The sequence below is a fragment of the Haliotis rufescens genome, unplaced genomic scaffold (assembly GCF_023055435.1).
Source record: "Haliotis rufescens isolate VD_foot unplaced genomic scaffold, xgHalRufe1.0.p SCAF_8, whole genome shotgun sequence".
NCBI classification, from domain to species: domain Eukaryota; kingdom Metazoa; phylum Mollusca; class Gastropoda; order Lepetellida; family Haliotidae; genus Haliotis; species Haliotis rufescens.
The window spans coordinates 12,315,101-12,331,649 of NW_025964372.1; the positions used below are offsets into that span (position 1 = coordinate 12,315,101).

At 40.3% G+C, this 16,549-nt stretch overlaps 1 protein-coding gene across 5 annotated transcripts in view; it reads right to left on the reverse strand.

Moving 5' to 3' along the window:
• Positions 1–16,549, reverse strand: part of LOC124124794 (ankyrin-1-like) — a 96,644-nt gene that overhangs the window by 8,380 nt on the left and 71,715 nt on the right. For 4 of the 5 annotated variants that reach the window (XM_048388945.1, XM_048388943.1, XM_048388946.1 and 1 more), the window contains 5 exons: positions 15,913–16,059; positions 12,957–13,066; positions 11,512–11,707; positions 11,014–11,148; positions 9,831–10,001 (listed from right to left, as the gene is read on the reverse strand). In XM_048388945.1, coding sequence (XP_048244902.1) covers positions 9,831–10,001; positions 11,014–11,148; positions 11,512–11,707; positions 12,957–13,066; positions 15,913–16,059 — 759 coding nt within the window. The remainder of the gene's footprint in view (positions 1–9,830; positions 10,002–11,013; positions 11,149–11,511; positions 11,708–12,956; positions 13,067–15,912; positions 16,060–16,549) is intronic. The other variant, XM_048388944.1, reaches the window with a different exon arrangement.

Sequence of the window (16,549 nt, forward strand, 5' to 3'; positions counted from 1 at the left end):
TGGGAGGAGAATAGAAAATGCTAGCGAGGGTGCCACCATACAGATAACGAAGCTCCAGGAAGCGGCTGGTAAATTAAACATATATTTGTACGTGATTATGGATGCGCAACTTAATATACAGAATGGGAGATTCGTGCAAGCAATCTATTGATAATCTTTTACCTAAAGATCCGCACTGCGCTATCATATGCGGGCAAACGGGCTGCGGAAAAACAGCTTTTATTCTAGATATTTTAGAAAGTCATTATCGGGACGTTTTCGATCATATTATTATTCTGTGCCCAACTATAAGCGTAAATAAAACATACTTATCGAGAGATTGGGTAATGGATGACGACGGGGTACACAGAGTCGATCCGGGCGATCGTTTACAAGACTGCCTCCGAGTATGTCACGAGAAATACAAAGGAGAATCAACCCTTTTCGTAATAGACGACTGCAGCGCGAGTAAAGAACTCACAAAAAAGAAAGATATGCTTTCGTATTTAGCATTCTCCGGTCGGCATACTCAACATAGCGTTTGGGTACTTACTCAAAAATACAACTCTGTCCTGAAAGATCTCAGAGAGCAGACCAAATGGGTAGCACTGTTTCATTGCAAAGATCGAGATTCATTCGAGGAATGTTTACGCGAAAATGATGTCATTTATACCAAGGGTGAACGAGATAAAGTCAGAAAACTGTTATCAGCAACAAAGCACTGTAAACTCGTATTGAAAACCGATCAACCAGCTGCTTATGCAATTGCTTAGCAAATTATAGCAAATTGTAGCAACTGCTTAGCAAAATTATAGCAAATGTAGCAAAAATGTAACAAAAATGTAGCAAAATGTAGCAAAATGTAGCAAATTGAACATTAGCAGTTAATATGACATAAAATGTGGTTCGAAATCCTCATTCTTTCGCAACAGTTCATTATTACGGGTTGTATTGGATATGTCATATTATATTATGTTAGACTTAAATATCTCCTTAGGTATTACATTATGGAATGCGACGAACTCATCGAACAAATGCTCAAAGAATCTGAGCCTGATCAAAATGTTACAGATAAATCTTTAGATAAACATAGAGAAAGACTCGCCGCTTTGGTAGCCGGTGGAAAATGTTCCCAATATTTGGGAGAAAATTATACCATCGAAAAAATTGATAACATGACCGACGAAGAAATTAAAAAACTGTACGCACGTTACGAGTCTAGACTGGGAGCTACCATGACTAAAACGATAGGGTCTTCTATATTACAACTATACACAGCCGTAGCTAGTACGTTTCTCCCCATCCCGGCAGAGCATCGCCTGTATTTATGCGAATCTCTCGAGAAAGACCCATTCATCGAACACGCTATAAGCGCAGTGAGCTGTGAGTTTTATCATAGATTCGGAATGTTCTTAGCTCCATTCACCACAGCTTTAATAACGGCTAGGTATTGTCAATTTAAACATACATGCCCACTTAATAATATAAATGGAGACACAGGTGACACCACAGATTGTGAACGAGGAACAACAGATTGTGAACACACAACAAGAAGTGAACACACAACAAGTGAATGAGGAACCACCAGTGAATGAGAAAACAAAAAAACAACCCAGAGTTACTAAGAATCCTTTGAAAATAGCCGAAGGAAGAAAGGGAGGGCTGGCGCGCAAAGCAAAATTAATAAATAATTCAAACATTAATCCGATTAAAACATGGGCACTAGTAGGAGTTGCTGGTATAGCGGCTGTATGGTTCTTTTATAAGACCGGAGAAGAGAAAACGTCACCCCCGCCGCAACAACAGGTTCAATTAGAGGTTAGTCCTCATATAATGCTATAAGAAGCATGACTACACCAGTTACAGACGGTAAAATGTTGGTAAACGCGACGTATCATTCAGCGGTGGTCACCGGCTTGGCCATTGGCTATGCCCGTATGGCCAAAATGATTACTAAAGCCACACCTCCCAAGCTAGATTTTAATGGATATGACATACCAATGATGGTTCTGGATATTGGATTGGCTATGGCAACGAAGGATATGCTCATCAAACAAGGACTTATCCCGGAAGACATAATGAAGTAATTAAACATTTGAATATTTATATTCATATAAACATTTGAATATATTATATTCATATAAACATGGCAACAATTGCGATGATGGTCGGTGGAGCTGTTGTTAATGCTCTAGCTTTTTCGGGGAGTATTTATTTATTTTCCAGTATGAGGGAATCAAACGCTAAAGAAGTTGAAGAGGAGCGTAAACGACATAACGAAGCTTTAGAACAATACCAAGCAGCCCAGTTACAATATACACAGCAGAGAATGAAGAGATTAGACTTTATTCATGAACAACTGATTAAGGAAGGACATTCAATTCAAACGTTTAAGGATGTCGAATCTGCCATGCACGAATACTTCCTCGTTTATGGAAAAAAACTAGACCCAATACCGAGACCAACAATGAGTCAGTTTTATACACCGTCAGAGGAACAAAAGAACCGAGAGGTCACATTTATTATTATTGGATTGACTTCTCTATTGATTTTCAGCTATACCATGCATAAGTCAGAGTGACCTAGTTTAGAGCGATCTATAAATAGCATAATCAATATCTCACAGTGTAGCTGTGATTTGCATTTAGACAAATGATATGATAGATGTATATACCATGAATAACTGCAAGTTTACACTCATGGGTAAGACTACTCTTTGTAACCGACGCTGTGTTGATTTTTTTTACTGCGGCATACACAATTATTACATCAGGCGCGGAAACATTAACTATACGTGTTCTGTATGCGGGATAGGGGTCAAAGGTCGTTATTGTTTATGTAAGGAACACGGTGATGATAGGGTCAGGAAACAGATTATTTATGCTGGGAAGAGAGATTACATCAATGAGAGGAATAGGTTGGGGAGAATATGTATTTAGATATATGAAAACAACCAATTAGACATTTGTCTCATTTTGCATATACCATTCAACCACAATGGTTTTTGCCAGAGAATTAAAAGCTATGGCAAAGCAAAGTGGACTGCGTGGATATTCTCGTATGAGAAAAGCTGAATTGATGGATTTACTCGGTTTGGAATACAACAGACCCCAGACTGTTAGAGAACTCAAAGCTCGAGCGAGAAACGGTGGGCTGAGAGGTTATTCTCGAATGAGAAGAGCTGAATTGATCGCTTTACTAGATAATAATCAACTTATTGATAATGATGATATTGATAATGTTGATAATGTTGATATTCAACATGATAATGATGTTGAGAATAATCAACAAGAATTAATATTTGTACCCACATCCGCCGGCGTGGGTAAATATCTAAGAGGTTGGAAGATGGATATTAATTCCAACATGGATGTTAACGATATTAAGCCCATCATATCGAGTAAAATTAACGAGGAGTTAGATGATTTACATAGTATAAAATACCAGCTGACGATTAAAATGACATTGAGTAAAAGTAACACAGACGATAGCACCGAATATACCGAACCATATTTCCGTAGCAATCAAGAAGTTATAACCGAATCCGATACTATAAACTCATCATTAGATACATCAATTCAGAGGATACAGGAAACTTTAGAACGCTGGACTAATAGAGGTTCGGGTTGGGGTGTGGATAAAATCGATAGTTTATATTTAGATATAGCGAATTATATGCCTTTCAAAGGTGGATCTTATATAGATTTACCCCCGTATTATAAGAAGAAAAAAGCCATAATTAACGTAAAAAATAAATCCGGTGACTGTTTAAGAATGATGATAAGATCTGCATTGTTCCCCGTAGACAAGCATCCGGATAGACCTTCTAGCTATCCCCAAAACGATGGACTCAACTTCGATGGTATAGACGAACCTACACCAATATCACAAATTGATAAGGTGGAAAAGCAAAATAATTTAGCTATAAATGTTTTCGGACATTCTAAAGGAATTGTTGTACACAGGATAAGCTCTGCTCCGGAAAATATCCCCAGAATCAATTCATTTCTGATCGAAAAAGATGGTAAATATCATTATACGTGGATAAAGAGTTTAAACAGGCTACTATTCGATCAAACAAAACATAAAGAAAAGAAATATTTCTGCGAAAGATGCCTACATGGGTACAGCAGACAAGATCTATTAGAAGCGCATAAAGAAGACTGTAGAGGTGTTGGACAGAATGCTATTAGGATCGATATGCCTAAAGAGGGAAAAAATATATTAAAATTTGAACATTATTGTAATCAAATGCCAGTACCGTACGTAATTTACGCCGACTTCGAAGCGCTTATCAAACCCATAGAAAATACCAACCATAGTAGTTTTACGTACAAAACTCAAGAACATATTCCTTGTGGGTTTGGATATATAGTTGTAAGGTATGATGGGAAAACAAACCCGCCCGTGATTTACAGAGGTCCCGATGCAGCGGGAAAGTTCCTAGAATATCTACAAAATGAAGAGAGAATAATCAGGGAAAAATTATCGTGTAAGAAACCCATGCGTATGACGAGGGATGATTGGTGGGCTCATAAGAAGTCAACGAGTTGTCACGTTTGTAACAAACCCCTGGATGGGGATTCCGTAAGAGATCATTGTCACGTCACGGGTAATTATCGGGGAGCCGCTCATAACGAGTGTAACTTGAAACTAAAAATGAACTCTCAAACAATACCCATCCCCGTTGTGTTTCATAACCTTAGGGGATACGATTCACATCTCATTATGCAAGCTATCTCAAAGACCGACGGCGGTTTAACATGCATTCCTAATAATATGGAAAAATACATATCGTTCTCGTTGACTAAACATATACATTATAGGGACAAGGATGGGAAATCTAGAACAAAGCAAAGTAATGGGCTTAGATTCATAGACTCCGTACAGTTTCTGTTATCTTCCCTGGACAATTTAGCTAATGCGAACAATCCCGATGACTTCGCGATAACAAATAAATATACCGATAAGATAACTCGTCATTTGTTGCTGAGAAAAGGTGTATATCCTTACGAATATATGGATGATTGGTCTAGATTCGAAGAAACTGAATTACCACCCCTCGAATCATTCTATAGTAACTTAACAGAATCTAGAATAACAGATGCCGATTATGAACACGCTCTGACGGTCTGGGATAAATTAGGTTGTAAGAATTTAGGCGATTATCACAATCTGTACTTAAAAATCGATGTACTGTTACTCACCGATATATTCGAGATATTTAGAAAGACATGTTTCAAACAATATGGCTTGGATCCGGCATGGTACTATTCCAGTCCCGGACTATCGTGGGATGCATTGTTGAAGAAGACCGGTGTAGAACTAAAACTACTCACCGATTACGATATGCACTTGTTTATTGAGAAAGGATTAAGAGGGGGTATATCGATGGCAGCTAAAAGGTATTCTAAGGCTAATAATAAATTAGTGGAAGGATACGATCCTAGTAAACCCGACACGCACATATTATATCTCGACGCTAACAATTTGTACGGATGGGCTATGAGTCAACCTTTACCCACGGGTGGTTTTGAATGGGTCAATGTGAATGATATCCATAATAATGATGTGAATAAAGGGTACATACTAGAAGTTGACTTGGAATATCCAAGTTCGTTACATAAAGATCATAACAGTTATCCGCTAGCTCCCGAAAGATTAATGGTTAATAAAGATTGGATGTCGGAATATCAACGCTCCTTGATGGGTAATAGTAGGTTAGCTAACGTAGAAAAACTCGTACCAAATTTGATGGATAAAACAAAATATATAGTTCACTACAGAAATCTCCAGTTGTATCTATCGTTAGGTATGAAACTTAAGAAAATACACAGAGTTCTAAAGTTCGATCAAAGCCCTTGGATGGAGCCTTATATAAGGTTGAACACAGATTTAAGAAAGATAGCTACCAGCGATTTCGAAAAGAATCTGTATAAGCTCATGAATAACTCGGTATTTGGTAAAACTATGGAGAATCTAAGGAAGCGTGTTGATGTTAAATTAGTCAGATCTAATGAGGAAGAAAGACTCAGGAAACTTATAGCCAGTCCGGCTTTTAACAGAAGCAAGATATTCGATAACGACTTAGCCGCGTTGCATATGCAGAAGAGTAATATAAAATTCAACAGACCGGTGTACGTCGGTATGAGTATTCTCGACTTGTCAAAACACTTAATGTATGACTTTTATTACAACGAACTTAAGAAGCAATACGGCGATAGATGCGAGGTGTTATATACCGACACAGATTCTTTGTTGATGGAAATACAAACCGAGGATGTGTATAAAGATATGGCAGAAAAAATAGATATGTACGACACGAGCGATTACCCAAAAGATAATCCACTGCACAGCGTTGTAAATAAAAAGGTGTTAGGTAAGATGAAGGATGAATGTGCTGGGACCCCTATAGCGGAGTATGTGGGATTAAGACCTAAGATGTATTCTATAAAGAAGTCCGATAATGGGGAGATAAGAAAAGCTAAGGGCGTTAAGAAGTATGTTGTAAAAAAGCATATCAAACACGAACAGTATAAAGAATCATTATTTAACGGTAGAACGTTCAAACACGAGATGAACTCTTTAAGAAGTTACAATCATAGGATATATGGATTAAGAATGAACAAGACATCATTATCCCCCTTAGATACAAAGCGATGGATTGATAATGATGGTGTAAATACCTATGCTTATGGTTATGGTGGTAATACCGTACCGTCGGGAACTATGAACAACTCTTCTCGTACAAATGCCCTACCCGGTCCATCTTGAAGATAATAAAGAATAGGCTCTCCTTCTTTCGAAACCAATCTACTAATGTTATACGTCTTAAGGGACCATATGGGATCGGTTGCGCGACGTAGGCCTCCTTCGAGTTCACCGGCCTGGTATAAATATCTTAAGCTTACTCTATCCGGAAGTTTTCGTTCTTTGCCTCTCCTCGGTGCTGAAGATTCGGAAGTCACTGATTTCATTTTAATAGCATGGGATGGTTTCTTCCCTATTAATCTCGTTACTTCATTATTCAGCGCTGATACAACGGCTGATAATCGTGTCACCCATTCGGTTGATCTCAATCGCTCGGATTTCATTTCGATCCCATACTGATAGCCAAACAAACATTCCGCTAATGTCCTGTTAAATCTTTTGACGATAGCTTGACTGCGGTGGGCCTCTCTTTCACCACGGACGATTTCGACATCGTTCTTTGTTAACAGTTTAGTTACCGATCCCATAAACTCGCGACCGGGATCTACTTGAAATAGCTTAGGCCATTTTAGTGGTCCGCGTTTATATATGCGACTCAGTGCATTAGCTACCTCTGTTGATTCTTTCGATGTTAATGGCTCAGCCTCTTTGTATCGACTAGCCACATCCACTACCGTTAAAGCGTATTTATACGTTTTGCGTTTTACCTTATCGTGGGGAAGAAACAAGAGGTCAGCCTGATGAACTTCATTCGTTGTAAAAATATCAAACTTCTTCCTCGGTATATAACGCGGTGCCGGTAAATATATCTGCCACATCGCTTGTTTCTTTAACCAATCCTTAGCCACATCTTTAGATACCTTAGCCGGGGTGTCTAATTTTTTTATTGCTCCTACACCTTTCCAATATCCTCGTGGGCTATAGTAAATTTTATCCATTATTAATTAATATTGATGTTTCTTTTAAAACGACTTTCGTTGAATCGCATCATCATTTTTATACTAATAGAAGCAATGATTGGCCCCAGGTATTGGTGAGCTAGAGCCAATCTCATGACTATCGTTGAATCGCTTAATCATATTGGCATAAAAAATCCCCCTGTAGTAGCAGTATAGGTAATAAATCTGGCTCCAGTGGAAGTGGTCCAGAACCCCCATTACCTATACTACTCTTACATAGTAAGTTGCTCGGTTATATTGATTACAACTTACATGGTCAGGTATGTTGTTTATGACTTACACAGTCAGTTGGTCAGTTGTGGTTTATGACTTACATAGTTGGTTGGTCAGTTATGTGGTTTATGTCTTACATAGTCAGTTGGTCAGTTATGTGGTTTATGACTTACATAATCAGTTGGTCAGTTATGTGGTTTATGACTTACACAGTCAGTTGGTCAGTTGTGGTTTATGACTTACATAGTTGGTTGGTCAGTTATGTGGTTTATGACTTACATAGTCAGTTGGTCAGTTATGTTGTTTATGACTTACACAGTCAGTTGGTCAGTTATGTTGTTTATGACTTACACAGTCAGTTGGTCAGTTGTGGTTTATGACTTACATAGTTGGTTGGTCAGTTATGTGGTTTATGACTTACACAGTCAGTTGGTCAGTTATGTGGTTTATGACTTACATAATCAGTTGGTCAGTTATGTGGTTTATGACTTACATAATAAGTTGGTCAGTTATATGGATAACAACTTACAAGGTCAGTTATGTGGTTTATAACTTACATGGTCAGTTATTTTGTTTATGACTTACATAGTCGGTTGGTCAGTTATGTGGTTTATGACTTACACAGTCAGTTGGTCAGTTGTGGTTTATGACTTACATAGTCGGTTGGTCAGTTATGTGGTTTATTACTTACATAGTCAGTTGGTCAGTTATATGGATTACAACTTACATGGTCAGTTATGTGGTTTATGACTTACATAGTCAGTTGGTCATCTACATGGTTTATCACTTACATGGTCAGTTCGTCAGTTATGTGGTTTATGACTTACATTGTCAGTTGGTCAGTTATATGGATTACAACTTACATGGTCAGTTATGTGGTTTATGACTTACATGGTCAGTTGGTCAGTTATGTGGTTTATGACTTACATGGTCAGTTATATAGATTACAATTTACATGGTCAGTTATAAAGATTACAACTTAAATGGTCAGTTATATAGATTACAACTTACATGGTCAGTTTTATAGATTACAACTTACATGGTCAGTTATAAAGATTACAACTTACATGGTCAGTTATGAAGAATACAACTTACATGGTCAGTTATATAGATTACAACTTAAATGGTCATTTATATGATTCACAACTTACATGGTCAGTTATAAAGATTACAACTTACATGGTCAGTTATAAAGATTACAACTTACACAGTCAGTTGGTCAGTTATGTGGTTTCGACTTACATAGTCAGCTGGTCAGTTATATGGTTTATGACTTACATGGCCAGTTATGTGGTTTATGACTTACATAGTCAGTTGGTCAGTTATATGGATTACAACTTACATGGTCAGTTATATGGTTTATGACTTTCATAGTCAGTTGGTCAGTTGTATGGATAACAACTTACATGGTCAGTTATGAGATTATGACATACATAGTCAGTTGGTCAGTTATATGGTTTGGTTATATGTTTACTTAAACATATCAGGAAATTATGCAGTTGCAAGACTTGTGTTGGTTATATAGGTTAATACTGGTAGTAGAAGTTGGAGAGGTAGAGAGAGACAGAGACAGAGAGTGAGAGTGAGAGTGAGAGAGAGTGAGAGTGAGAGAGAGTGAGAGTGAGAGTGAGAGTGAGAGTGAGAGAGAGTGAGAGTGAGAGTGAGAGTGAGAGTGAGATTGAGATTGAGAGTGAGAGAGAGTGAGAGTGAGAGTGAGATTGAGAGTGAGAGTGAGAGTGAGAGAGAGTGAGAGTGAGAGTGAGAGTGAGAGTGAGATTGAGAGTCATTGACAGAGGTAACTGGCAATAGTAATACTATCAACAAGACTGCCATGTCCCAGCCAGGCCATGACTTTCAGTCAGGTGAGCTAACGACATCAGTATTACAAAGCAATGGATTTTAGAAGACATTAGAAAATGAAGTTGTACTAGATGTATGGTGCATATGAAGGTCACAAGGCTTTCTCACCATGCACATATTGACTGCCATTGAGGACAACGCTGTCTGCAGCCACCAGCCTGCCAATCTTGGATATGTACCACTCCAGGCGGGGCTGGGGAGTGGGGCTGAAACTGTAGGACAGTGACTCCGCCAGACGGGTGGGGGCCTTCTCAAACCACTGGACAGTCACATCAATTCCTGAAACATCCCTCGGGCCTTTTAATACATCCATGAACCTAATTAGAAGTATGCAGACACTAAGAAATACATTGTTTTTCATGTTAACATTCTAACACTAGAAAATACATCTCCCAGTAGCACTTAGCTACACATATATCAGTAACATTAAGCTACACACCTCCCTGTAACACAAAACTACACACCCACTGTAACACAAAGCTACACAGCTAGTGTAATACAAAGCTACACACCCACTGAAACACAAATCTACACACCAACTGTAGAACAAAGCTACACACCTCCCTGTAACACAAAGCTACACACCTCCCTGTTACTCAAAGCTACACACCCACTGTAGAACAAAGCTACACATCCACTGTAACACAAAACTACAAACACACTGTAACACAAAGCTACACACCCACTGTAGAACAAAGCTACACATCCACTGTAACACAAAGCTACACACACACTGTAACACAAAGCTACACACCCACTGTAACACAAAGCTACACATCCACTGAAACACAAAGCTACACACCCACTGAAACACAAAGTTACACACCAACTGTAGAACAAAGCTACACACCCACTGAAACACAAAGCTACAAACACACTGTAACACAAAGCTACACACTCACTGACGGTAACACAAAGCTTCACACCCACTGTAACACAAAGCTACACATCCACTGAAACACAAAGCTACACACCCACTGAAACACAAAGTTACACACCAACTGTAGAACAAAGCTACACACCCACTGAAACACAAAGCTACAAACACACTGTATCACAAAGCTACACACACACTGACGGTAACACAAAGCTACACACCCACTGTAACACAAAGTTACACACCAACTGTAACTCAAAGTTACACACCCACTGTTACACAAAGCTACACACCCACTGAAACAATAAGCTACACACCAACTGTAGAACAAAGCTACACACCTCCCTGTAACACAAAGCTACACATCCACTGTAACACAAAGCTACACACACACTGTAGCACAAAGCTACACACCTCCTTGTAAGTGCTGTTCATCAGATCCGTGGGTGACATGATGCAGCCAGATCTCCCGTGGGGCTCCATACTTCTGATACATTGCTGGGTCTGCTGTCCTCAGTTTCATGAGCAAGTCACAGCTTTGATCATCTGCTGATTTGGTGAAGCAAAAAAACTAATTCATAGTCTGTAAGCGGGAATATGGTCTCCACACACTTTGAGGACATCTTTGACAATACAATTTTGATACACTGAATATTGACAGACTTATATGTAGAAAGCTAGGTGAGGCACTTCCTACTGGAAGCATAGATGTCATTAGGACTAATTGGCTGCCACAGTGACAATCATAAGGCCTATCCAAGGTTTTTCCAATTTGTGGTCAATAAATATGCAGATGTGTTCTATAATAGCAAATTATTCTTATGTGAAACAGATGAAAATAACTGTATGCAAGTTACACCAACTGTATGTTTAGAATAAACTACAGTTCCAATGTGCGATGAAGACACTCACACATTCTTTCATACAGACTCTCCATGAAGAAGCTCCACTGTCTGGAGTCTGGGCTGGCGTTCTTGGTGGAGTTGGGTTTATCATAGCCGGCCCCACCTCTGTAGTTGTACATGGAGGCCATATAATCAAAGTCTGTCTCGTTGTAGGTGACATACTGCATTTCACCCATAGGGTTCTCAGCAGACGCCCACCTCACCTGCCAGTTAAATCACAAGTAATTACCATGGAAACTTTCCCTTTTCCAGAAGAAACATGTCAATAAGGAAACACTATCTGTAAGCATGCCTGGGAAGTAGCAGGAGTGTATGGCCTGGTGGACTGGCTATATGAACTGGTCACTTGGATGACTTTCTGTTCCTTCTGGTCGGTGTGACATGGCATTTATATACAGAGGATTTGCAAGATGTGTTAGTAGCTGGGCTATGCATCACCCAACAACGGGTTAACATGCTTGTGTTTGGCTAAAGCAAATTACTGTCCTGCTATAGTATGACTTACACATCAGTATGCTGTGTTTGTCAAGTGATTCAGCTACACTGTGGCTGCCAGTCTACTGGAGCTCACCTTTACTACTTCTGTGACAGCCTGCTTCAGCCTGATGACTGATATCTACCACAGATTATCAGCCATTGAGGAGGACAATCTTTTAGAGAATGATAGTAGCATACATCATGAACATGAGAGCTTTGTGGTTATCACTTTATTTATGCCTGATTCACGAGAACCTTCAAAAACTTGTAAAACAAAGCTACAGGGCTTACTTACATTACCAGACCTTATCATTCATCCAGACATATATTTCATAGCCACCATCTTCTCATTCAATGCAGACCAAGCTGTTTTAATTATATTTTATCACATATATGTACACAACTTTCAGTACAGAAACTATTTGGAATAGGATGCAGCATGTTACAGTCATTACATGTGTGATAGATGCCAGCAGGGTCACCGTCGCTCAGTAGAGTGTGTGTTCACCTTGGTCCCTGAAGGGTGCCTGTGAACGTCAAGGCAGTGACATGCAAGCACTCTGGGACCAGTTATGTGTGAGCAACAAACAGAGGTTCCGTTCTTGATGTAAATATCAATACATGTGGAAACTTTAAAGATGGTCAACAGGTGAACGTTTGAACGTATGGCTGCATGGTGCTGTTTACAGTATACAACACACCAGTGGCCTGGTTCCTCTCCACTTCCCCAAGTTTCTCTGGCCAATGACCAATAATGTGTCACATCTTCATTCACAGGGCCAGGGTTCATAGAATTGGGTACAGTTGCCCAATGTGTTTTAAAAATATCATGCCAAAACTTTCAAAATCCTTTAAGGCTACAGCAATAATGTCATTTTTGCAAAATCTGCCTCGTATATTTTAATCCTCTAGGCATCGATGACACTCCATGAGAAGCAAGGCCACTGGGTGTAAAGAAAGTGTGGCTGTACTGACCCGGTTGTAGGGATCATACAGCTCCACCAATGACCCGTCCTCTCTGAACTGCAGCTTGATGCCATCAGTACATGTGAACACCTGGGTCATGTTGACTACCGGCTTGTAGCCTGAAGTAGAAGAATCACATAACAAGAGGCCCATAGGGCCTGTATCGCTCACCTGGTTATTTAAGCAATCATGACAAAATATACATTTGCATTGTACATGTATATAATACTGCAAATATTTCGTAAGTTTGACTCAGCATTTAAAATTGGTGGATGGCAAATCTGACAGCATGAATGTGTATTTCTCTAGATATAAATGTAGCATAAAGACCTGAACCATTTCCATGTTATGATCCAGGATTAATCATATTAAAGATATTATTCTCTTTATAACAAACAAATGTATCCGTTTATTATAGGGTGGGGATAATATCGGTTTGCATGTTATGGTCAAGGTTCGTACTCCTTTGGGAGTGCCAGAACTGAAGGGCCAGTCCTGGTAGCATATGTGCATTCGTCTCATTATACTCTCATTTGTACATACGGTTATACGGTGGGGATCTTAGCTGTGTCCAAGTTATAAATAAACTCTTTTTAGCCCCGCCCCTTAGTCCCGGGGTTTGGGATAGGGTTCAGTCCCTCCATTTCTCCAATTTGAATCGCCACCATTGGAGAATGCTTCCAACCAAATATGGTTGATAACTATCTCTTAGTTCCAGGGAGGAATTCGTTTAAAGCAATACAGCCAAATTACCCCTATTTCGCCCCGCCTCTCAGCCCCTTGGGGGCTGATCAGCCCTTCCATTTGTACAATTTTGAATCCCCACCACCTAGGGATGCTTCCAACAAAATATGGTTGATATCTATTCTCTTATTTCCATAGAAGTAGTCATTTAAAGCAATTTAGCCAAATTACCTCTACTTCGCCCCGCCCCTCAGACCCTGGGGGGGTCAGCCCCACCTTTTTTACAATTTTGAATCCCCACTACCTAGGGATGCTTCCAGTCAAATTTCGTTAATTTCCAATTAGTAGTTCAGAAGAAGAAGTCGTTTGAATAAATTTTTGACGCATGGACGCTTGGTCCTTCGGACCCGGTGAGCTAATAAACCACTCTGCTAACTGCATAATCTATGTTCAGTCTCATTCAAAGCACTTCTGTTACTTATGTGACAAACCGTCATAGGCTAAACCTGAGTCACTTGGACTGCCCAATCAAAATGAAGGATGCATGAAGGATTTTTCAGCCAATCAGTAAGCTTTCTATAACAATTTCACTAAATTCTTAAATTTGTCAACATGATCCATTGTCAGTTACCGTTTCTGCTTGGTAAATATCTTCACCAAATCCATCTCCAAATTAACGGTTTCAGTCTCAGCAAAAGTAAAACTACATCAACATTCCTATGACAGTACACTCTGTCAGGTGTAGATGTTCCTATGACAGTACACTCAGTCAGGTTTGGATGTTCCTATGACAGTACACGTTGTCGGGTGTAGATGTTCCTATGACAGTACACGTTGTCGGGTGTAGATGTTCCTATGACAGTACACTGTCTGGTGTAGATGTTCCTATGACAGTTCACGTTGTCGGGTGTAGATGTTCCTATGACAGTACACTCAGTCAGGTTTGGATGTTCCTATGACAGTACACGTTGTCGGGTGTGGATGTTCCTATGACAGTACACTCTGTTCCTATGACAGTACACTCTGTCGGGTGTAGATGTTCCTGACAGTACACTCTGTCGGGTGTAGATGTTCCTATGAGAGTACACTCAGTCAGGTTTGGATGTTCCTATGACAGTACACGTTGTCGGGTGTAGATGTTCCTATGACAGTACACTCGGATCCTATGACAGTACACTCTGTCGGGTGTAGATGTTCCTATGACAGTACACTCTGGCAGGCGTGGATGTTCCTATGACAGTACACTCTGTCGGGTGTGGATGTTCCTGACAGTACACTCTGGCAGGTGTAGATGTTCCTATGACAGTACACTCTGTATGGTGTAGATGTTCCTATGACAGTACACTCCGTCAGGCGTGGATGTTCCTATGACAGTACACTCTGTTGGGTGTAGATGTTCCTGACAGTACACTCTGGCAGGTGTAGATGTTCCTATGACAGTACACTCTGTATGGTGTGGATGTTGCTATGACAGTACACTCTGTCGGGTGTGGATGTTCCTATGACAGTACACTCTGGCAGGTGTGGATGTTCCTATGACAGTACACTCTGGCAGGCGTGGATGTTGCTATGACAGTACACTCTGTATGGTGTAGATGTTCCTATGACAGTACATGGTTGGGTGTAGATGTTCCTATGACAGTACACTCTGTCGGGTGTAGATGTTCCTATGACAGTACACTCTGGCAGGTGTGGATGTTCCTATGACAGTACACTCTGTTTGGTGTGGATGTTCCTATGACAGTACACTCTGGCAGGTGTAGATGTTCCTCTGACAGTACACTCTGTCGGGTCTAGATGTTCCTGACAGTACACTCTGGCAGGTGTGGATGTTCCTATGACAGTACACTCTGGCAGGTGTAGATGTTCCTCTGACAGTACACTCAGTCGGGTCTAGATGTTCCTGACAGTACACTCTGTCGGGTCTAGATGTTCCTATGACAGTACACTGTCTGGTGTAGATGTTCCTGACAGTACACTCTGTCGGGTCTAGATGTTCCTATGACTGTACACTCTGTCAGGTGTAGATGTTCCTGACAGTACACTCTGTTGGGTGTTCATGCAATGGTGCTCAGAAATGATAGGTTGTAAAGGAAGCACAGCGTTACTTATATATAGTCGGCATTTCCCACTCAAATTTGTTTTCAAGGTATAGAATACAGATATGTTGCTGTACCTACGGTGTAGAAGGCTCCACAGGATTTGTGAATTGAAGTCAAGATTTGTTTGACCCAAATGACCACCATGTGGCGCATACCAGATCAACTCCCCATCCACCTACCTGTGAGATCCGGTCTAGACGGGTTCTGTTCCTCCCACTCGCGCTTCACCTCCACAGCCAGAGGGTGATCCTGGAGGCTGAAGAACGCCAAGTCAATGAACTGCCGCTGTTCCAGCCATGCATTCTCACAGTTCTTGTAGTTCTTTCCTGTAGATTAGGTTACATGCAACATATGAAAGTTCTCTGCATGAAAGCTATTAGACAGTAATAAAGAAATACATATACAATACACAAAACACACCTGTGGATTGGAGGGAGGTGCATATCACATACATACCTGTTGAATAGAGGGAGGTGCATGTCACATACACACCTGTTGACTAAAGTGATGTGCATGTCACACATATACCTGTGGACTAGAGGGAGGTGCATATCACACACACAACACACCTATTTACTAGAGGGAGGTGCATGTCACATACACACCTGTGGACTAGAGGGAAGGTGCATATCACATACACAACACACCTGTTAAATAGAGGGAGGTGCATGTCACATACACACCTGTGGATTGAGGGAGGTGCATATCACATACACAACACACCTGTTGACTAGAGGGAGGCGCATGTCACATACACACCTGTGGATTGAGGGAGGTGCATATCACATACACAACACACCTGTTGACTAGAGGGAG